The sequence below is a fragment of the Equus quagga genome, chromosome 14 (assembly GCF_021613505.1).
Source record: "Equus quagga isolate Etosha38 chromosome 14, UCLA_HA_Equagga_1.0, whole genome shotgun sequence".
Classification (NCBI taxonomy): Eukaryota; Metazoa; Chordata; class Mammalia; order Perissodactyla; family Equidae; genus Equus; species Equus quagga.
In genome coordinates, this window is record NC_060280.1 from 26,776,028 (window position 1) to 26,797,497 (window position 21,470).

At 50.8% G+C, this 21,470-nt stretch overlaps 1 protein-coding gene across 9 annotated transcripts; it reads right to left on the minus strand.

Annotated features, from left to right (window-relative positions):
- Positions 1-598: 598 nt before the first annotated feature.
- Positions 599-21,283, minus strand: PGAP2 (post-GPI attachment to proteins 2). Of its 9 annotated transcripts, XM_046685709.1 has the most exons (8): positions 13,917-13,950; positions 10,770-10,944; positions 8,579-8,592; positions 6,590-6,758; positions 2,763-3,015; positions 2,515-2,621; positions 1,792-1,900; positions 599-1,585 (listed from the first exon to the last, which is right to left on the minus strand). In XM_046685709.1, the coding sequence occupies exons 1-8, from the start codon at positions 13,934-13,936 to the stop codon at positions 1,455-1,457; spliced, it is 978 nt and encodes a 325-aa protein (XP_046541665.1). In that variant the 5' UTR covers positions 13,937-13,950; the 3' UTR covers positions 599-1,454. The 9 variants fall into 9 exon arrangements, with proteins under 9 accessions (XP_046541665.1, XP_046541663.1, XP_046541661.1 ...); XM_046685707.1 differs by lacking the exons at positions 6,590-6,758; positions 8,579-8,592 and adding an exon at positions 21,193-21,283 and having other exon boundaries at positions 13,930-13,950; XM_046685705.1 differs by lacking the exons at positions 6,590-6,758; positions 8,579-8,592 and adding an exon at positions 21,193-21,283.
- Between the last annotated feature and the right edge of the window lie 187 nt (positions 21,284-21,470).

Sequence of the window (21,470 nt, forward strand, 5' to 3'; positions counted from 1 at the left end):
ACAGGCATGGACTAGGGCTCCCCAGAGACTGGGAGCCTTTTGTTTCCTGCAAGAGGGGACAGGAGACAATAGGCTTCATTGTGATCCCCCCACCCCCCAATTTCCCTAACAAAGCTCTGGGCTCCCTTGGAGGGGCCAGTCTTGCTCTGGGGCCCAGCCACAGACTCTGTAGTGGACTGGGATGCAAAGCATGAGGAAAGACTTCCTGATCTAGGGTTCAGAGAGGAACAGGTTGAGAACCATGAGCCTGCAGGCAGGTGTTCTCACAGTCATGCATCTGAGAGCTGTCCCCTTACACCCACAAAGGGACTGATCTTTACTGATACTTGGGGCTGGAACCCAGGCCTTTGCCTCAACCCAAGACTCCCCCAGGTATCCCAGCTTCTAGGCCTGGAATCATTATAGGGATAGCTCAGTCACTCCTGCTCACCAAAATGGGGGCTTACACCAACCTTAGGAGACTCCGGGCCTAAGGCGGGTGAGGGGATATGCCACTTGGAATCATACTCTGCCATGGACTTAGTCCCTCCCTCCTGGAGCCTGCCCCTTACCTCACTTCCATTAAAGAGATGAGCCCCAAGACAAGCCTAGCCCAAACTGTTGGCAAAAAAAAAATTTATTCTCCTTTGAAATAAAATGTACAGTCAAGAGAGCTCAGGGCCTGGGGCAGTAGGGAGGATGGGGAGATACCAGAGAGCCCATTTAGGAGTAGGAATCTACCTCTGATCCCCCCACCCCACACCTTTGCCAAGTAGGAAGAGTTTGTAAGCCAGAGATTCCAGAGAGGAAGGGAAATAATGTGCTGGGCTAGTGCTTTTTCTGAAGCAGGTCATCCTTCAGGTACAGAACACCACCTCTACCAGGTGATGTTAGAACCACACACAGGCAGAGCCCTTGGAAATCATACCCCATCACCCACATGGATACACTGAGGGTTACATAGGGAAGGGCACACACCCAAGAGGTGAGGTCAGGACTTGAACACCTCAGCAACCTTAGGCCACAGACCTGGATGTACACAGTAGATCATTAGACACATTAGTCTAGTGAGTGACCCCATAGAGAGAAATGGCTGTGGTTTTTGGGTAGCCACTGCTCAGTGGTCTCTGACCTCAATGAGAGGCGGCTATGTAAAGGCCAAGAACCAGATGATGGTTATGAACCTCAGGACTTTTTTTTTAGCACCAGATGGTGGAACTCTCCTGGGAGCTCAGCTTCTTGGGGCCTCTCAGGTAAGGGTGATGCTGCTTGAAGGCTCCTGGGCCTTCAAGTGGGTGGGAGAAAGAAGCCAGCAGGGCTGAGTAAGCCTTGTCTTGTGCCCTTCTTCCCTCCCTCCCCATTCCCCCAGCTTCAGTTGGGCCCAGAGAGGACACAGGGTGGAAGGCCAGAGTGGTATCTTGTTTCTAGTTTCTGGGCAGTGGGCTTCCTCCTCCTCCTCAGCAGGAGAAAAGGGTTTAGAATCGCTTTTCCTCAGGCTGGGAGGTAATGAGCAGCTCCTTGTTCCCAAAGTCCCACCAGGCCGTCATGTGGAACGCCATGTTGGTTAGGACAACGGTGTACTCGAGGATGGCGAAGATGGTGTACACTGTTGTGAGGACACAAAGAAGAGGGCATAGTGAGCCTCCTGCCCCCCCCCACCCAGGGCCTCCGGATAAATGATCACCACTACATGACTACCCAGGGAACACTGGCAGCCAGCCCCCAAGACCATTGTCATGTTGCACATTATAGAAAATATCAGAACTATCCCACAACCACTGTGACCACCTATGGATTCTAGCCTGGCCTCACCTCCAGCCTCACAATACATGTTGTGCCGAAAGTAGACAGCCAGCGCCGTGAAGAAGGAGATAAAGTTGATGATGAAGAGCCGCTGTTTCCAGTTGTAGGACTTTCGATCCTAGGAGACAGGCTGTCTGATCCCTCTGCAGCTTGTTGGATATGTGTGGGCAGCCTTCCCTCTTAGCCCCACCTCAAAAGGACTGAGTCTAACCTCCCTTGTTCATGGAAGGGGACAGAGGCATAGACAGCAGGAATGATGGGCATGTTCACATCCCTACATTTGGGAGTGTAATGAGGCCAAAGAGCAAAGGTGTCCCTGCCCCTCCTACTTTAAGGGGACAGTGTATGAAAGTTTCTTGGAGTCACCCACCAACCCAACACCTCCAGATACTGTGGGGAGAAGAAAAGTGTGCGTATGGGGGAAGATGGATTGCAGTTATTACAGACCACAGACCCTTGACACAGTGTTCCTAACCCACTGTGGCCTGGGTCCTGCCCCTCATTCTACCCCCATTTGGAGCCTCCATCTCTTCTCCATTCTCCAATAATACCCAGTACTACACAGTCCTAGGTTCTAACCGATCAGTCACCCTCCACTTGTCTCCAAGCCCCAGCCCCAGCCCGGTTCCCATTAGAGTTCCAGTTCCCACCTCACCATTACCCGTGTCCTGTGGACGAGTGTCCTTGATTTTCCTCTGGGCTGCCTGGAGCCCCACTAGGGGTAGACCGTACCTCCTGACTTACTGTGTGCTTCTTGGTCAGCCGCCAGAGAATGCAGGTGAGGAGCATGTGACTGAGGGATGTGGCGATGAACACAATGAAAGCATTTTCGTGGATGGCTGGAGGGAAAGAGGAGGGTTGGGAGCATGCATTGCAGGGAACACCCAAACCCCTTTGTCTGAAGATCCAAGCGAGGGAGGGGCAGGGGCGTCCCCTCCCAAACCCTCCCCCACTCCTCCTTCCCTCGGCTAGGCACCCACTGAAGTCCTCAGAAGAGGAGACGTAGGTGAGCACTAGCAGCGCGAGGTTCTCCACGACGTTGAGGCCGAAGTTGAGGCAGCAAAGCGGGCGGTAGCTGGGACACGGGGAGGTACAGCTGAGGTAGTGGTTCCAGTAGGCGAAGGCCACCAAGAAGCGGGGCGCCGAGTGCAGGCCGATGCAGAAGCGCCACACATAGCGCTGGGGCACCTCCCCACCGATGGCCGAGCTCACCGACGGCAGGTAATTGGGCACCTAGAGAGTTGTGACCTGTCTGGGCACCGAGCTCTGGCGGCTCACCCACCTGGAGATCCTTTTCTCCACCTGACCACCTCGGCCCTCAGAAGGCTCTGCTGCAGCCCCTTCCTTCCAGGAAGTTCTCTTTCAGCTCTCCCAGACCACCTCCTGCTCCAGGTCCTGGGCCCCCAGTGTGCTTGCTTCTCATTCCACAGCCAGCCTAGGGTTTGTGCAGGGGCGTGCTGAGACCTTCTCCATCTCCACCCAAACTGGAACCTACACATGGCTGGGAAAGCTGTAGACAGGTTCAGATACTCTCTGAGCCCACAGAGCAGGGCTGTGCCCTCAGAAAGGCCCTGTGGGACGTTCCAGGACCCGAGGACCCGAGATTCAGTCCCGAGGACGGGAATGGATCACAGACCACCTGAGCTTCTTTGGGACAGTGCTGGATTCACCGTCCAGCAGAGCTGTTCTTCTGACTGCTCCAGTTCCACTTGTTCTTCTGGGCAGGTATACCAAGGTGGCGGAGGCTACTGTGAGATCCTGGGGGAGGTGGGCTGGAAGGATACCCTCACCCTGATCATGTCTAAGAAAGTGGGTGCTCCTAACCTGGGGTGATCTAAGAAAAGACCCCTGTTCTTTTGTCTCTCTCCCATCCATCTTTCTCAATGCCCAGAATTCCTTGTTCCTTAAGGAACTGGAGCCTCATTCTTTAAAGTTGAGGGAGGAGCTCCCAGCTGCAAGGACCGGTGTGTTGCTTGTATGGGAGGGTGAGAGGATGGGGGATGAGTGAACGGTAGTTTAGGTGGGGACTGGAAAGCCAGGGATGGGAGCCAGGGATCTCCTAGACTCCACGCCTCGAGCAGTGCTTCTCAAATTTAATATGCATGCAACTCATCCGGGACTGTGTGAGAATGCAGAGGTCTGGAATCTGAGAATCCACATTTCTGAAAGATTCCAGGACAGAGGGAGCCAGTCTGTTGCCTTTCCATGGACTTTTTTAAACCTTCAACAAGGGCCAGAGCAGTGCCAGAGGCCAGCAACCCAGTGAGGGAATGACCCTGCTGTGACTGGTGGGACCAGTGTTCAGAGATGGATTCTGGAAGATCCCTTCCTTTCTCCCACTAAGGATGTTGAATGGGTCTCCAGAGTGGCTGGGAAGGTGGGCAATGATGGAGGCAGCTTACAGAGCAGGGGTGGTCCTAGGGGAGGACCTTCACAGGAAAGGAGGTGGATTCCCCTCAGCACTGTCAGAGGAAGCTAAGTGCAGAGCTCTCAGAGAGAGGGTGCTACTCTCAAGGCCATGGCTTGAGGTATCATACCTTGAGAGCAGCTCAGATCTTCAGTCTGAGTCATCAGTGAAGAGGCAGCACCGGGGCTCTGGAGCCATAGAAACCTGAGTCTGCATCCCAGCTCTGCCTTTATTACCTGGGTGACCTTGAGCAAGTCACTTCACCTCTCTGAGCTTCAATTTCCTCACTGGGAAAAGAGGGATAATACCACCTACCTTGCAGGCTGATCATGAATACTAAATATAATGTAGGCAAAGTGTCTGCAGTATCTGGCACACAGTGAGCACAAGTGATGGCTTTCAGAAGACAACCTTCCCTGAAAAGCCTGCAAAGAGGCAGTAAGCTATGTGGCTGCTGAACATGGGAAGGCGTGCATATGAGCGAGAGGTGGGAATCATATCTTCACCAGACACTTCTGAGCCAGCCAAGCCTCCTTACTCATCTGCCCCTCTGAGTAGGTCCCCTGAGTAAGGTTAGTGGGAGTGTTGCCTCCACTTCCTAGAATATTCAGTCTGAAAACTCCTGCCCCAATATCAGCTGTTTTAAGGGGAACAGGACCAGCATCTAAAGCTTGGCTGGGAGAGCCCAGAGTATTTAAGGGCCCAGAGCCCTGACTGATGCCGGGAAGCAGGTGAAGAGTAGACATGGCAGAGTTGGGGGGATGCCTCAGGAGGAAGAGAGACTTAGGACCCTGTGGCTGCTGGGCCTGTCCTTACAAGCTCCTCTCAGATTAGGGGTGGGGGCAGGATTCTGAGAGCAGGGATTGCCCCTCTCATCACACAGATGCACAGACACAGACACACAGACAGACACAGACACACAGATGCATAATCAGGTATAGATACTCATACACACACCCCCATCCCAAGCACATCAGTTCCCCACTTACCAACTATGCCAGCAACAAGCAACATCAGGAGCTATCAGGGACCAGGTACTCAGCTCACCCCAAACCTCCCCATGAGCCCAGAGCAAAGAATACTGAGAGATGGTAACATAACCCCTTCCCCCAAGAATAGAAACCCTTTGGCCTGGAGGACGTGCCTCAGTGGATCTGCGGCAGAGCAGTAGATGAGAAATTCACATGGTATAAAGGGAGGGGTCCAAAAAATTCCCTATCATAGCACCTCAGATTTTACCATTAGAGATTCATTCCTTTGGCTGAAGATAAAAGTCCCCTGAAATTATGGGTGACTTTTCTACCTAGCTTACTCCCCTCTGCCCGGACCAAAACTCCCATTCCTGTCAATTCTACTTGCTACTTTCTCAGGACTCCATCCCCACCTCTCCATCCTCACAGTCCCCATCTTAGCTCCAGTCTCCCTGGGACCATGAGATATTACACTAGCCTCCTCAACAGTCTCCCCATTCTTGCCCCCTGCCCTTAAATCTGTTCTCCACTCAGGAGGCACAATGGTCTTCTAAAGCATAAATCTGATCATGTCTCTCTGCTGCTTAAAATCTTTCCAAAGCTCTCCATTGCTCTCTAGATAAAATCAAAAGTTGTCAGCCTGGCATTCACAAAGATCCTTCTTCACACTTCCTTCAGGAAGTCTTACCCAGCATCCAAGCTGAGTTAAGTGCTTCCTCTGGTCCCTGCAATCCCTGTTCCCCCTTTTATCACAATAGGAATCCTGTCTCACTGTGTTGCGCTGACTTTATCTAGGACTGTCTCTGGAAGGAATGAGATGCTAAGGGCAAGTCCACGTTCAATTCCATGCCCCTGACACAGAGCTTCTTCCCCTGGGCCCTCAGGAAAGGCCTGATGGACTGCTCTTGGGGACAGAAAGTCCATCTATGTTTCTAGTTGGCAGAGTCCTGAGTGGACACAGGACGTGGGGCCTGAGGCTGCAAGAGAGAGAAACCAAGCTAGAAGATCCCAGGGCAGGGCTGAGGGTCTTCTCAGGTCAGGCCCCCAGTCTAGGCTAAAGCCACCTGTTACTTCTCCTGGCTGCTGGCCTCATCTTCCCTCCTCAGTCCTGGCTTCCTTTCCAGTCTGGTCTTTCCTCAGCCTCCTTCTCCCTCTCATGATCTCTCGTGCCTATTCGCGCCCCCTCCCCTTTCCCCACTCCCCTCTGTTCCCTTGTACTCTCTATGATCCTCTTCTACTCCTGGAAGACTGTGACTCTACTCTCTGAGGCTCTCCCCCAAAGTCCCCCTAACTCTGACCTGCCCCCCACCATCCTTTTATCCCGTTCCTCTCTCTCTGACCCTCTGCCTTCTCTCCTACTCTCTGATTCCACCCTTATCGCCATCTCCTGACCTGGCCCTGACCCAGATGCTGGGGAGCTGGCACTCACCCCACAGTCAGTGGCCACCGTGTACTCAAAGTGGAACACCAGGGACCAGATGATGCAGAAGAAGAAGCCGAACACGGGGAAAGTGATGACCCATAAGACCATGGCCGTGAAGCGGAGCCGGAACACGGTCCCATCAGGGTCCAAGGGCTGGGAGGCCGCAGAGAACATCCTGTAGGGAGTGGTGCCCAGGCAGGGCAAGGGACACAACTTTGGGGCCTGGTGAGATCCCTGGGCCTGAGAAAGTGGGGTCCTTTCCAGAGCTGACTCCTCAGGGTATAGGAAAGAGCCAGGGTAGAAAAAATAGAAAGAGCAGAAGGGAAAAAGAAAAACAGTGCAGAAGAGAAAGAGATGCAGAGGGAGATGGGCAGGAGCAGCAGAGATAGGCAGGGTCTGCTCTTAGGAATCCCCTTGGCACACTGGTCCTGCAGGCCCACCTCTTGAAGAGTCTGAAGAACAGAGGCTCCCAGTGGCCTGGACATGGGAGCTCTGATGGCCCACCCCATTCTCACGACTCTCACACCCACTCAGGAGAAGGGTCAGAGGTGGAAAAGCTATTATTGCCATTCCACAGAAGGGGAGACTGAGGCCCAGAACTACGCCAGGATCAAACATTAGGACTCAGGTCTCTTGCAACCTGACCGTTTAAGGCTCCAAGTCAAGGCTTTCTTCAGGCCAAGTAACCTAGACAAAGGACCCTTGGCTCACACTGGTCCAAGCCCTCCCACTGACCCTGTCTGACCACATTCCTGCTCTTCACCCAAGTTCAACCAGGAACAGGAGGAGTGCCCCAGAACCTATTTCAATGGGACCACAGGCTACCTGACATCCACCCCCAGGCTCAGAATGATCCAAGCCTCAGGTCAGTAGTACCCTGATCCCAAGATACCGGGGTCCCTAAGGAGCCCCAGACCTCCATCTCCTTCCTCTCTGAGAAGACTATGTCACCCAATCCAAGGTTTACGGGAATCTGAGGGTCACGGGAACCTTCTCCACTCAGCTTGAACCTGCTGTGCTGGTCCAGAACTGGCAAGGACAGACCCAGAGCAAGGGAGCTGGGCTTCTTCCGCTCCGTTCTCCCTCGAAGCAGAGAACTCCCTCCTCCCACCCCGCGCTGCCCCAACCACCATGACCCCTCAAGCTGGTTCCCCTTCTGGGGAGCAGTAAGAGATAGCTTTGTATTAAAAAGGCCTAGGATCAAACCTCTCCTTGGGACTCATACCTCCCTCCATTAAGGGAACCCCAGTCCACTAGTTGAGCTCAACATCAGGGAATGGGGAGGGGCACGCACTGAGCGACACTCACACTGGGTGCTGAAGGATCCGGGGCTTGGGTTGAGGGCTCTAGCCAGACTGAGACTGTTCCAAGACTAGAGCGTCCCACCCCCAGCTCGCCAGGGCCTGCCCTCCCGCCCACAGAGCCCAGATCTCCACCCCTCCCCAGACACACAGCCCTCCCAGGACCAACAAGGCCACGTCATAAATCCTAGAACACTCTGCAACGGTAACAAGTGATAGTGGCTCAGGTCAGCCCACAACAGCTTTCTTGACAGGAATGGGGGTAGGGACCTTCCTGAGGGTTGTGTCCAGGGAAACAGGCAGGTTTCTGGGAAGGGAAAGGGAGAAAGCAGAACAGGATTTGGCCCCTTTTTATTGGAGCAGGACTGAGTTTGTTTGTTGGGCCCCAGTGGAGAGCTAGCTAATCTTAGTACAATAGATTCAGGATCCCAAAGAGATCCAGACAAGCCTGAATGTGAGGTATCAGTGTCCAGCCTGTACCCAAGCAGAAACAGCTAACGGCAGCTCAGGCTGCATTAACAGAGGTCTAACAGCCAGTAACAGGAAGGGAACGGTCCTGCTCTTGCCTGTAGTGCCCAGGCCATATGAAATCCTATCCCCAGATCAGGGCCTAGAGGAGAACAGGGACAAACTGGGCCAAGCCCAGGGGCACATGTCCTGTGAGGGCTGCCTAAAGGAACTGGAGTTATGCTACCTACAAAGAGTAGACTCAGGGACCCCCCCCATTATTGCCCTACCATCTCTGCAGGACTGGCTGGAAGCTAGGAGGAAAGAGTAGCTCTAAGGTTCCCAAAGCAGAGTGAGAGCCAAGGCAGAGATTCACCAGAAAGACAGTATATGCTCACTATAAGAAAGAGCTTGCTAATTGTTAGTCACCAAGCCTCCTTCGAATAGGCTGCCTGGGGAGGAAGGAAGCTCCCCATCACTGGATATGTGCAAGCAGAGGCAAAGTCATCTAATTATAGACGTGGTGGACTAAGATTACTTCTTTTATTCCTAGGGTTGGCCATTCCTGGGACACTCAGGGTGAGAAATTGAGAGAATACATGAAAATCCCCAGCTGGATCCAACACGGTAGTCCCAGGGAATGGGGACAAAATACCTCCAGGGTCACTAGGCCTGGTCCTGCCCCAGAGAGGCCAGGTACCCCTCCAGCAACTACCTATGGCTTAGCTCCCTAACTAGTATGCCAAGAATGGGTTATAGGTACGCCAGGTATGCTGAGGTTATTGATCCCATTAGCCCTCAGAGCCAGCCACAAGGGGAAGAGCAAATAGCTTACTCCATTTAACTCTATAAGCCATACAAAAATTACAGTTTTCTGTACGAACTAGGACTGCATTATACCATGCCTTCCTTTTCCCAGGGCACTGAGATAGGAGGGTCCTAGCCACTTATTCAACAAATACTTTCTGATTCAGATGCAGTGCCCACCTTCAAGGAGCTCCCAGTCTGGCGGGGAAGACAGACACAAATATGATGTGATACAACTGTGTGAGAGATAACACAGGGAACTGTGGGAACTCAGAGACAGGGAGGCTGGAGAAGGCTTTTGGAGGAGGAGACACCTGAGCAGAGTTTTGAAGAATGAAGAGGAGTTGGCTAGGGTAAGAGAAACATTTGATGCATTATCTAAGATGAGAACTAGGTCAGGAAAGGCTGGTGGATGGACCCTTTTCTGATCTTCCTGTTCAGATCACCTGGTCACTCCCTTTTCTTTCGGCCCTGTTCTTTCTGATAGCTCTGAGCCCTGGGTTTCAACAGACAGGATGCCCATAGCTCAAGGCCCATGTCTACAACACTGACAAACAGAACAGGGAAAACTTCAAATCATATGAACAAAAGAAGTGGGCCCCGACCCCTGCCAGCCAGACTCCACTGCTAGTGACAGCCCTTTTCCTGGAGCAGATGCTCTCTACAGGAAGGTGGGAAGCTCGGCTGACTGCAGGCCTTCGGAGCTCTCTGTGAGGCCAGTCCAAGGGTCCATGTCCAGGCCCGGCCTCTTTCCCACCTGTAGCCCCTAGGCTAACTTCCTCTCCTGCCCTGCCTTCCAACCTGACAATCCCCTCTTACTCCTCCTCCTTCTGCTCCTCACCCTTCACATTCCTTCCTCTATCTGGAGCTCTACACAGGCCCTGAGAAGGAGGAGGACAGGAATTATCAACCTCATTTTAGACATGGGGAAACAGGCTCAGTCTCTGTGTCTCAGGTGATACAGAGAGTCAGCAGATGAATCAAGAATATAACAGAGGTCAACACAGGTCTCACCCCATTTATTCCAATAGCCTACAGAGAAAACTCACATATCTTTCTTCCTGGCTTAACACACCATACCCCAGTCCAGGGGGTACACAGCCACCTGTGGAATATCAGAGGGGATCGGACCTACATATACACACACATGAACAGGTCCCCATGCAGACAGGCACAAATATAGTCTCTCTCACGCACAGACCCCACTCAAAGCTATTACAGTCATGTCCCTCACAGTTATACACACCATATATATAATCACATTCCTGCAGAGACAGGCACAAGGCCACAGGGCCACACTCAGAGGCCCCAAATACCCTCTAGCCCAGTCCTGTCCTGTCTCCATCCCCCAGAAAACCATGGGGCTCCTGAATCTGCCCCTCCAAGTAGTAAGGATTGGATTCTGGGGCCTGGGGCTACCCAACTTCAGTGACCCCATGACCCCAGTGACCTCCATGGAAGGTGGAGGGAGACTAATCCTTGCAACCTCAATTTGCAGGCATCCCCCCAGCAGCCCAGTATGTTTGATGGACCCCACTGGAAAGATGGCTAATCCTGTTACAATAGAGGCAGGATCCAAAAATGATCTAATTGGGCCTGAATATGAGGTATCAGTACCCCCCAAGCCCTACCCCACAGTGTGTGGCCGTAGTCTCCTTGAAGTGGAAGAGCAGGGACCAGAGGATGCAGAAGAGGAAGGCGACAAGTGGACAGCAGACTGTGACCAGGGCCACCAAGGTGAAGCGGAGCCGGACCAGGGTCCCATCCCGGTCCAGCGGCATTGGGACCTGGTACATCTTGTCAGACCTGGGGATGGAGTGGGGTGCTGTCAGGGCCCAAGGCAGCAAGGCTGGGACTCAGTGGTGAAGCCAGCCCTTGTGCTCAGTCCTCAGCTTAGCCATGCTCTTGGTTGGGGAGTCTGAGAAGGAAGCCACCTAGCCCCTAAGCTTGACCAGCTCCTGCCCTGGATGAAGAAGACTGATTCAGAATCCCAGGAGAACATTCAGCCCCAATTTCAGAGGAAAGACAGTGAACCAAATCTGTGCTAAGATGAAACGTGAATAGATTGGGAGAGCTTATCCTCACCCCTATTCCTGGCTTGACAGGCCTAGGACTACAGGAGCTGGTTTAACTAGTCTCTCTTGTTTCAGGAACCAATCCTAAAACCTCCCAGTGGACAGAATGGCCCATCTCCTCCCCCAGGCCTTTGAGTCTCTGGTCTTCGGGGCCTCCCATCAGCTCTCCCTGCTTCACCCACTGGCCCAGGGACCTTCTGCACATCCAGTCCCCTCCCAGGCTCTGTGTGCTCTGTGCATCTGCACCGCAGTCCACAGCAGCAAGGATTCCATGGAAGCCAACAGAACCTCGACTCCCTGCTTGTCCCCGCCTGCTGCCTCATGTGCTCTGAGGGTGAAAGGCTTTGCGGAATCAGGCCTGATACTAGCCTGGGCTTGCTGTTTGCTGGAGAGAGCTGCCTGGTCAGCTTCTGGAGGCTTCCCAGTACCTGTTCCAGGGGCCTGTTCGCCCCCACTGGAGACTAGTTAGCTCCTGAGGGCTGTGACTCCCCGCTCAGATGAGGGTATCCAAGGTCAGGACTATAATAGCTGAGGATACACCAGCAATCCTAGCCCAGTCCCCCTCTGTCTATAGAAAGAGAGGGATAGGAACCCGCTCACGGTCACACCGCAAACACAAGAGCCAGCAGTGGGGCGATGTGGGGCTCAAGGGGTTACAAACTGCAGCTCTGGCCTTCCTTAACCCCTTCCTCTCTGAGCAGAAAGGCCAGATTAGGTCAGGTTTGGGGGGGGTGGGTAGAAGGGGTGCCTGTCCATGGGAGGAAGAAGGTAAAAACCAAATCCTATACAGATGAGTCAGTCAGCCCTATGCCCATTGCAAAGACAGAGAAACCAAGACACAGAAAGAGGAAGGCCCTTCCTCAAAGCCATGTGCTGAGCCTGAGGGAAAGCCATCCTCAGAACTTAGACTTCTTGTTGCCAAACTAGGGCTGGCTCCAGATACAGAAAGAACCCGCCCTCTGGACTCAAGGGCCTTGCCAGATCACGTCCCACCTCTTCCTGGCCCCGCCCTCAGGACTCTGCCCTCTAGTCCCACCCTCAGGAAGAACCCCGACCTCAGTGACGCTGGCCTCCTGGCATTCCGGAACAGCCAGGTGGATACGCCTCTGCATTCTCATCCATCTTCCCCACCAGCCTCTCTGCCAGGCCCCATCAGGCAGCCTGCCTCAACTGCTCAAGCTCCTTTCTCCCTTTGGGGGCTAGGAGTCTCCCAGGGGAGTTGGAAGTGGCTCTGGTGACCCTCCCAAATCAAATACATTCCTTGGATCATCCCCAAGAGAATTATAAGTCCCTCCAGGCCCTAGAAGGGGAGCGACTAACTTCCCCACTCAGCCCAAATCCAGATTCTGGGGTTGTAGCAGTAGTAGTCCCCCCTCCAAACATCCCTCCCTCATGTCAGCTGCTCTAGATCCCTCAGGGACCACTGGGATCCCCAAACTGAAGACCAGATCCTCAGGGAATGAATAGGCACTGCTCAAGGCAGGGGGGTGATAAGGAAGTTCAAGGAGCAGTCTGTTCCACTTCTTAGAGGTATGCCTGCACTCCCTTTTAGCTGTGTGACCTTGGGCAAGTCACCTAACTTCTCTGGGCCTGTTTCCACAGTTGTGCAACATGGGGGTCACATGGTTTAGATTACTACTAAAGCATTCCAACTTGGTCATTCTACTCCTCCAGCCTCAAGACAGGAAGCTCACTACCTGAAAGGCAGCTGTTCAGCCCCTGTCAACTCTAACTTCCTCGTAGATACTACCAGCTGAAAACTGCTTTCTTAGGAATACCCCTATCTTATCTCTAATGGTTCCTAAAGATCTTCTCAGCCTCCAGTCCAAATCCACATCTACTAGGTGCCTTCTGAATACTAGGCACCCTGCTTAGCACCAGATATACATTGTTTTTTTTAATCCTCACTATCATTCTATGAGGTAGGCACCATAGACTCTACATTTCCATTTTACACAAGAGGAAACTGAGGCTCAGGGAGGTTAAAAACACTTGCTCAAGGCCACAGGCTAATAACTGGCAGAGCTTGGATTTGAAAGTAATCTATGGGGTTCCGACGCCCCCCACATCTCCATCCCCTGGCACCCAAGGAGGAATCCTGACCAGGAGTCCCCGAGGAGCGAAGGGACAGCTCAAGCCCTGAACACCCAGCCTCGTGTGGGGGAGCGGAGGGGAAGGCGTCAGCTCAGCAAGTCAGGACAGCTGCAGTTCCCGGGCAGGCACCAGGACCCCCAGAGCTTGGGCCGGGCCCTGCGGAGGCTGACCACGTGGCCGAGGTCCCCTAAGTGGGGCAGCCCGGCGGTCTGGCACACCCAACCCCATACTCACCTAGGATGTGGCGGCGAGGAGGCTGCGCTGGCGCAGGCCGGGTGCCGGGGGACCACTGGGGGAGCCCAGGCCCGACCGGGCCCAGGGTGGGGGGGTGGGGGGGTGGCGAGCAGAGGGGGGGCGGGGGGCGGATCGGAGCAGGAACGGCAGGGGCGGGGCCGGCGCGCTCGGGGCGGAACTTGGGGAGGAAACTGCACCCAGATCCTCTGCCGGCCCCTCCCCACTTCTGCAGACCCGGACCCCGGGCTCTCCCCCTTAATCTGGCGTTCTCTCGTGCCATGCCTCTCTAGCCCTGGTCTGCACCACTAATTCTGGCTGCGTGGGGGCAGCCGGAAGAGCCCTAGACACCTTGGCTTGACACGTTGGATGACCCACCTTGTCACCTTACCTCTCATCTGCGTTCCATCACCTGTTGAAAAAACATAAAATTTATTCAACAGGGCCCCGAATTCAATCTTCCCTGCCTCCTTCCCCTTCTCCCCGATTCTAGCAGAATTACCCAGCTTCGCCCTTCGGAAACATTAAACCAATTTCGCCCCCACCTCGGCGACCCACCCCCAAGCTTTGCTCCTCAGAGCCAATGCGGGACATTTCAGCAAAGGGAAGAGCACCTTACATATAGGGAGATCCAGTGAAGCCCATCCCAGAAACTCTGGGCGAGAGCTGTTCCCACCTTTGATCAGGAGAGGGCGCCCAGTCCTGCCTAACGTCGCACAGAGTGAGGCTGTCCTACCCCCAGCCCCAGGTCTCTCCCCACCATGAGAGGGCTGATTCCCAAAAACCAGCCCCCTAGGCTTCCCTCTCCACCCTGACTGACTCATAAAGGAACCTGAGGGGACTCTTGGCTCCCTTTGCAAACACCATCCTACCCCGACCGGGAAAGAGGATGAAAGCACCAGTAATCCTTCCTGCAGGCACAATGTGGGGTGAGAGCACCTGCGGAGGGTGAAGACTTCTGAGCTAGACAGTTACCATCACATTTTTCCCATTTAAATCCCTACAGTAATAACTAGCACATTTTGAGCAACCTCTGTGTCCCGGGCATTTCTCTTTTTAAGTGTTATCCCATTTAATCCTCATAAAAACCCTACGAGGTAGATACTATTACTATCCCCATTTTACCACTGGAAAACAGAGAAGGCACTTTACCTACTGGCACAGCTAGTAAATGTCAGAACCAGGATTCAAGTCTGGCACCTAAGGTCATTCCCTTAATCACTATACATTGCTAATCCCCTAGCATTCACTCAGCCTAGGCCCTCTCTGTGGCAGGCCCCAGGCTGGGCGATGGTGGGGGACCCAAAGAGATCTTGGGCTCACTCCTGGGGGCTCCAAGTCTGGAGGGAAGGTGTCTTATTCTAAAAAGTACTTTTCTTGACTTTGAATGCTTCCTCGCCCTGTCCTTTAAAGTCTCAGGGCAAATGAACAATTAGTAAAACTTTACTGAAAGAACCGTCTCTATTTAGTTTTGATACTAGATTCAGACCTTGGGGCTTCAAGTCATCCTCCAACCCACAGATGCCTGCTCCTGGCCCTTCTTCCCTGTCTTGACTCCCTATCTGTTCCTTTGGCCCTAAATACCATTCCCTGAGGCTGGGTCCCTTCTCCTGCCTCTAGACCACCCCCAGGGACTGAAACCTAAGGTGCTCTAATCTTGCCTTTAATTCTCTGGCAATTTGGGCAATTCATTATATAGTGCTGAGTCTGAGTTGCCTCATCTGTAAAATGGTTTTAGACTCTTAAAACCAATCCACATCATAGGGTTGTTGTGCGATTAAATGAGGTAATGTAGCAGTGTGCCAGGTACATGGAAGGTACACCATGGTTATTACGACTAGATGTGTAAGCTACAGTCTGAACTCACCCTGACTGAGCCTTTTCTGAACTGTCTAACCTCAGCTGTCACTGACCCTCTCTGAATCTGTTTCCTCCAGGTTGAGAGACTATGACCTACCTTGATTTAACGAAGGAAAGTGGAAGAAAAGAATGAGTTCTCACTATGTGCCAGGGCCTTTATGTATACTCTTCTTTGACCCCTTAATAATCTGGTGAGGTAACTTTGATGAAATCCATTTTACAGGTAAAGAAGTTGAATAAGCATCTAAGCATCTAGTCTCGCCTTCATTCAGTAAGCACTCAGTGTTTGCTGAATTGGCTTTTGTCCATTGTCCATGAAGCTGCTGCTGCTGTTGAAGGCTTCCAGTGTCTCCTGCCCTCCTGGCTGGTTTGTCTGTTGCCTGGACATACCCGAGAGAGGCCTGTGCCTGAAACAGCACCACCATTTTCCAGCCCTGGACACTTGGGTTTGACATGTTGGATAAGCCATCTTAGCCACCATCACTGTCCATTCCCCCTGTCCACACATATATACCAGATACCCCAAGCTAACTGAGCATTTGTTTACAGGGATGTTCCGGCCCCCAGGAGCACGGGGGCAGTGTATAGGTGAGGGCCAGAAGAGGCGACGTGAATGTGAGATGTAGTTGTCAAGGAAGCTTCCTGTAGGAGATTTCCTTCACTGGCCTCCTTGCCTTCCTATCTTTTCATCATCCTCCCATTACAGCCACATTGGCTCTTCTTAAAACACAGATTTGATCATGTCCATTCCTTGCTGAAAATTATTTAGTAACTCTCCATGGCTTTTAGGATCAAGAGCAAATTCCTTAGTGTGGTACTCAACATCCTTCATAATCTGGCCATCCTCTATTCCAGCAACCACATTATTTTACATTTTAGCTACACTCACATCTTCCATGAAGCTTTGCTCAACTTCCACCTTATCTCTCCCTAGACCCCCTGATCTGCCCACTTCCCCACGCCACAGGCAGCCTCAGATGGCCTTCCATCACACCTTTATTAGAGCTTTGACTACAAGGCAGTGAAATAATTTGTTGCCTGTTTCCCCCACCTTCCTGGGAGCTCATTTAAGGATGGAATCCTCAACTGTTCCATCTATTTCTGGATCTCTCAGCTTAGCTTAGGGACAGACATGGAGTAAGAGCCCAGAAAATATTTGCTGGACTGATTTAATTGAACTGAGTTTTGAAGGATGGGCATGATTTAGATATATCAAGAAGAGATTTAGGAACTGCAAGAAAGGCCTTTGAAGAAAGACTGCTGGGGGTGGGGGGTAGGGGCAGGGTGAGCATGGCTGGGGGTAGGTAAAGCGGCAGGGACATAGACAGTGCAAAAGACATCCAGCTAAACTCTGCCCCTGCCTCCTGGGCAGCCTCAGGAAAGTTTTCCTGCCTGGAGGAGGACTGTTCTTTGTTCTTCCCAGAGATCTTTTTCATGGCAGAGACACCTTTCTTGGGTGGCTTTCAATTAGTCACTCTAGGCTCACCCACCTTGCTCTAGCTCCACTCTGCCTCAAATAGTAATTAAATCTCCATTGTTCTATAGAACTTTCTTTGTCTTCTCTATCACTTCTAGCATGAAGCTCCCGTTTGCAACCCTGGATACACCGAGCTCTTTCGTGGTCCCATATCTTTGTCCTCCCTGTTCATCCAGCCTAGAATGCTGCTTTTCCTCCATCTCAAAAAACTCTACCCTTTCTATAAAGGTATTGATTAGCTTGACACTTTAGTAAGTTAGGAATGCATGTGGTAATTTCTAGGGAGATCACTAAAATAATAGAAAAATAATTTAATTTCAAACTGTTATAGGAGAAAAAGTGACATAATCAAAAAGACTGCAAGAAAGGAGAGATTTAAATGGCCCATAAGCACGTGAAAAGATGGTCAACATCAATAGTCATTAGGGAAATGTATGTAAAAAACCACAATGAGATGAGACTTCACATCTCCTGGGATGGCTATTTAAAAAAAAAAAAAAGGAAAATAAGCGTTGGCAAGGTTTTAGAGAAACTGGAACCCTCATATATTGCTGGTGGAACCACTTTGGAAAACAGTCTGGTAGTTCCTCAAAAAGTTAAACAAAGAGCTACCATGTGACCCCACAAATCCATTCCTAGGCATAAATATAAGAGAACTGAAACATGTCCACAAAAAAACTTGCACACGAACGAATGTTCATAGCAACATTATTCATAGTAGCTACAAGGTGAAAACAACTCAAATGTCATTCAACTCATGAATGTATAAACAAAATATGGTATATCCATAACATGGAATATTATTCAACCATAAAAAGGAATAAAGTACTGATACATGCTACAATATGGATGAACCTTGAAAACATTATGCTAAATCAAAGGAGTCAGACACAAAGGCCACATATTTTATGATTCCATTTATGGGAAATATATGTAATGTCCAGAATACACAAATCCATTGAGACAGAAAGTAGATTAGTGACTGCCAGGGGCTAGGGAAAGGGGGAAATGGGGAATGACTGCTAATGGGTCTGGGGTTTCTTTTTGGGGTTATGAAAATGTCCTGGAATTAGACGGTGGTGATGGTTGCACAACACTGTGAATATACTAAAAACTTCTGAATTTTATGTTTTAAATGAGTGAATGTTATACAATGTGAAGTATATCTCAATTTTCAAAAAATCTGGCAAAGAGCTGGGCATCAATAAATGGCATTTATTATGACAAAAAATGAAAATAAAAAAAGAGAGAGAAATAGAAACTGAACAGGTGGGACAAATAGAAAAGATAAAATCCTGAATATACCAGTAAATTCATTAAATGCAATGGACTAAATGCTCTAGTTAAAAGTCAAAGATATTCACACAAGATTTATAAAAATCTAATTATATGCTATTTATAAACATCACCCTCTCTTATCAATTTATAGGAAAAGAGGAAGGAAATCAACATTTACTGAGTACTTACCATGTGCCAAACATGTGCCCAGCCCTCTGCAAATGTCATTATCTTATTTGACCTTCACAACTACTTTACAAAATAGGAATTATCATGCCCATTTTATCGACAAGGAAACTGGGGCACAGAACAATTAAATATAACTTGTACAAGGTCTAAAAAGTAGCAGATCAAGGACTTGAACTTAGCTCTGCTTGATTCCAACTCTGCTGTTCTTTCCAACGCACCAGATAAGAAATCTAGAACCATCATTCTGGAAGAAAGTTTCTTGCCCTTCCATGATTCTGCAGTCTTCACCGGTCTGTCTCCTCCTCTCCTCCCTGAGAACTAATCCTCCAGAACTGCATAGAGTGAGTTCTCAGGGCATGTGTGTGAGAGATTGAGGGCTCCCAGGACAGAGCTGGACTTTATTTAGTGCTGTCTCTCTTGGCTAAGGCAGAGCATTGAGCTGTGGACATCTCTGGGCTCCTGATGCCCAGGACAGAGCTGGGCTCAGCAAGCTTTTGTGAACATGCTCCAAACTCCTTGTCTTTAGAGAGAAGAAGGAAGATAATGATAACCAAAAGGGGTATTATGTGAATTAGGCAGATTAGAGTATGTGGGTCCAGGAATCCATGGCCCATAAAGAAGTTCTTCTCAGAGCAGAAGTCCCTGGGAATGATGAGCTTGTGGGTCACATGCTTCTCAGAGTACCTAACAAGAGGTCCTTCTACTTAGAAATCACCATGGTCACAGGAAATTCCTCCCTGCAGTATGCTTCACCCAATGTCTCCCCCTCCAGTCTTCCCACAAGTATGCACTATTTAAGGATCCCAGCTCCTGCACACCCACTGGTACTTTGGACTGAATGTACTCAGTTACTCACTCAAGACATATTTCTGAGCCCCTTTTCTGTGTCAGAATCCAATCTCAGACTATTTAGAATGGATATGCCTTGACGTTTTTAAAGAATACAAATGATATCTATCATTTATTGAGGCTTACTGATACCAGATACCATGCTAAGTGCTTTATCTCATTTAATTCTCATAACCCTATGAGGCAAGTATAGTTATCCCCATTTTACAGACAATGAAACTAAGGTTCGGAGGGGTTAAGAAATTTTCCCAAGTTCATACAGCTAACACATGGTTGCGTTCAGATTTAAACCCAGGGTTCTCTGACTCAAAAGTTCCACGCTTTTTTTTTTCTTTCTCCTTCTTCTCTCCAAATCCTCCCAGTACATAGTTGTATATTTTAGCTGTAGGTCCTTCTACTTGTAGCAAGTGGGACGCCACCCCAGCGTGGCCTGAGAGAGGTACCATGTACTAGTGAAACCGTGGGCCGCTGCAGCGGAATGCACGAACTTAACCACTCGGCCACGGGGCCAGCCCCCAAAGTCCCACACTTCTATTCCTATTCTACTTAAGAAATTAATTCATGGGGTCGGCTGGTGGTGCAGCAGTTAAATGCGTATGTTCTGCTTTGACGGCCCGGGAGTCACCGGTTCGGATCCCGGTGTGGATATGGCATGGCTTAGCAAGCCATGCTGTGGTAGGCGTCCCACATATGAAGTAGAGGAAGATGGGCACAGATGTTAGCTCAGGGCCAGTCTTCCTCAGCAAAAAGAGGACTGGCAATAGTTAGCTGAGGGGTAACCTTCCTCAAAAAAAAGAAATTAATTCACTCATTCATGTGTCAAACATTTAATGTGCACCTATACTGTGTGCCTGGCTTTAGGAGCACCAGAATAAATAGAGGAGAGGCTTAAACATAATTGGGTTTGAGGATTGGAAGGTGAGAAATCAAAGGTTCAAGAGGGCAGTGGGGAAGCGACTCTAACTATCCAGAGAGAGTAATGACTTTCTGATGTAGAGCATAGACAAAGGAAGGTGGAGGAAAAGGAGATGTTTACATGGAGGAGTTGGGGAAAGGTGTCTAGAGTCAGATGTTAAACTAGCTTTATTATTTGACCATCCATATATTTATTTTTTTCTTCCTTCAAGCATCTCCTGCGCATCTACAATGTACCAGGTTTCTCCTATCCTTTATCTTCAAGACCACTCCACTTTTTGACAAATTCTCTCTAATCTCTTGCCACCACTGAAAACCTTGAAGGATTCAAGTTTGCCTACGTTTTGGGCAGAGCCCATTTCAATTTTGTATTGATGCTCCAGGAGGAGGTGGTAGTGGTGGAGGGGTAATTCTAATAGGCTTCGTTTTCTGAGCACAGTCCCTGCTATTCTGCGTGGGACGCTAAGTCACTAGGTCTAATTTCCAGAACATGCTCAACCTTCACTAGTTGTAATACCAGGCTTCTGCTCTGAGCTAGGCCCCAGAGGAAAGTAACACCAGCACGTAGAAAATGCAGCTGTAGCGTTCAAGAGCCCGGGCACAGAAGACAGGAAAGAAAATAATAGAACACAAAGTAACACGGCTGTAACAGAGGCCTGCGCAAGCATTAGCCTGACACGCTGGGAGATCGGCAAATGTATCCCAGACAGGACGGGAACATTTGAACCAGGCCTTTAAGAACAAGTATGGGTTCCTAAAGTGCAGGCAGGAAAGAAATTCCAAGAATCCTCATGTGCACCAAGCCCTGTAATAAGCCATTCCCTAGGGCGTTGCTAATGCTCATAACGTCTATTCTAGGGATTCAGAGAGGGAAAGGTTGTGCTGGGGCTGGCATGGGTCAGGAGACAAGGAGGCCAGGTTTTAGAGCCTCAAAGGAGCTGCAGACAAACTACCCGGACAGAGGGACCTCCCGGGGGGGGCCCTCCAGCTCCGCACGCGGTCTGGCCAGGAAGTGCGGGCAACACGGCGAGAGATCCTTCCCATCACCGCCCGCGGACTGGGGCAAGGAAAGGGTAGAATAGTTACCATGCCATCCTGGAGCCTTTCCTCTGATTGGCCCGAGCTTCAGCAGCCCGAGTCTCTCCGGTCCAAGGAGGGGGGCGGAGCCTCACCATAGCGTCACCATTCTTCTCCCACTCCCCGCCCCGTGCACCCCAACGTAGCCACTCACCAACCCACTTCGAGGGGCCCTATGTGACGTCACGACTCCCTCCCAGCCAACCGCGGCGGCGAGGGGCGGGACTCCATGCCTCCCACCGCCCCTCCCCTTTCCTCCCCCTAACTCCTGCGGTCCCTCCTCTTCC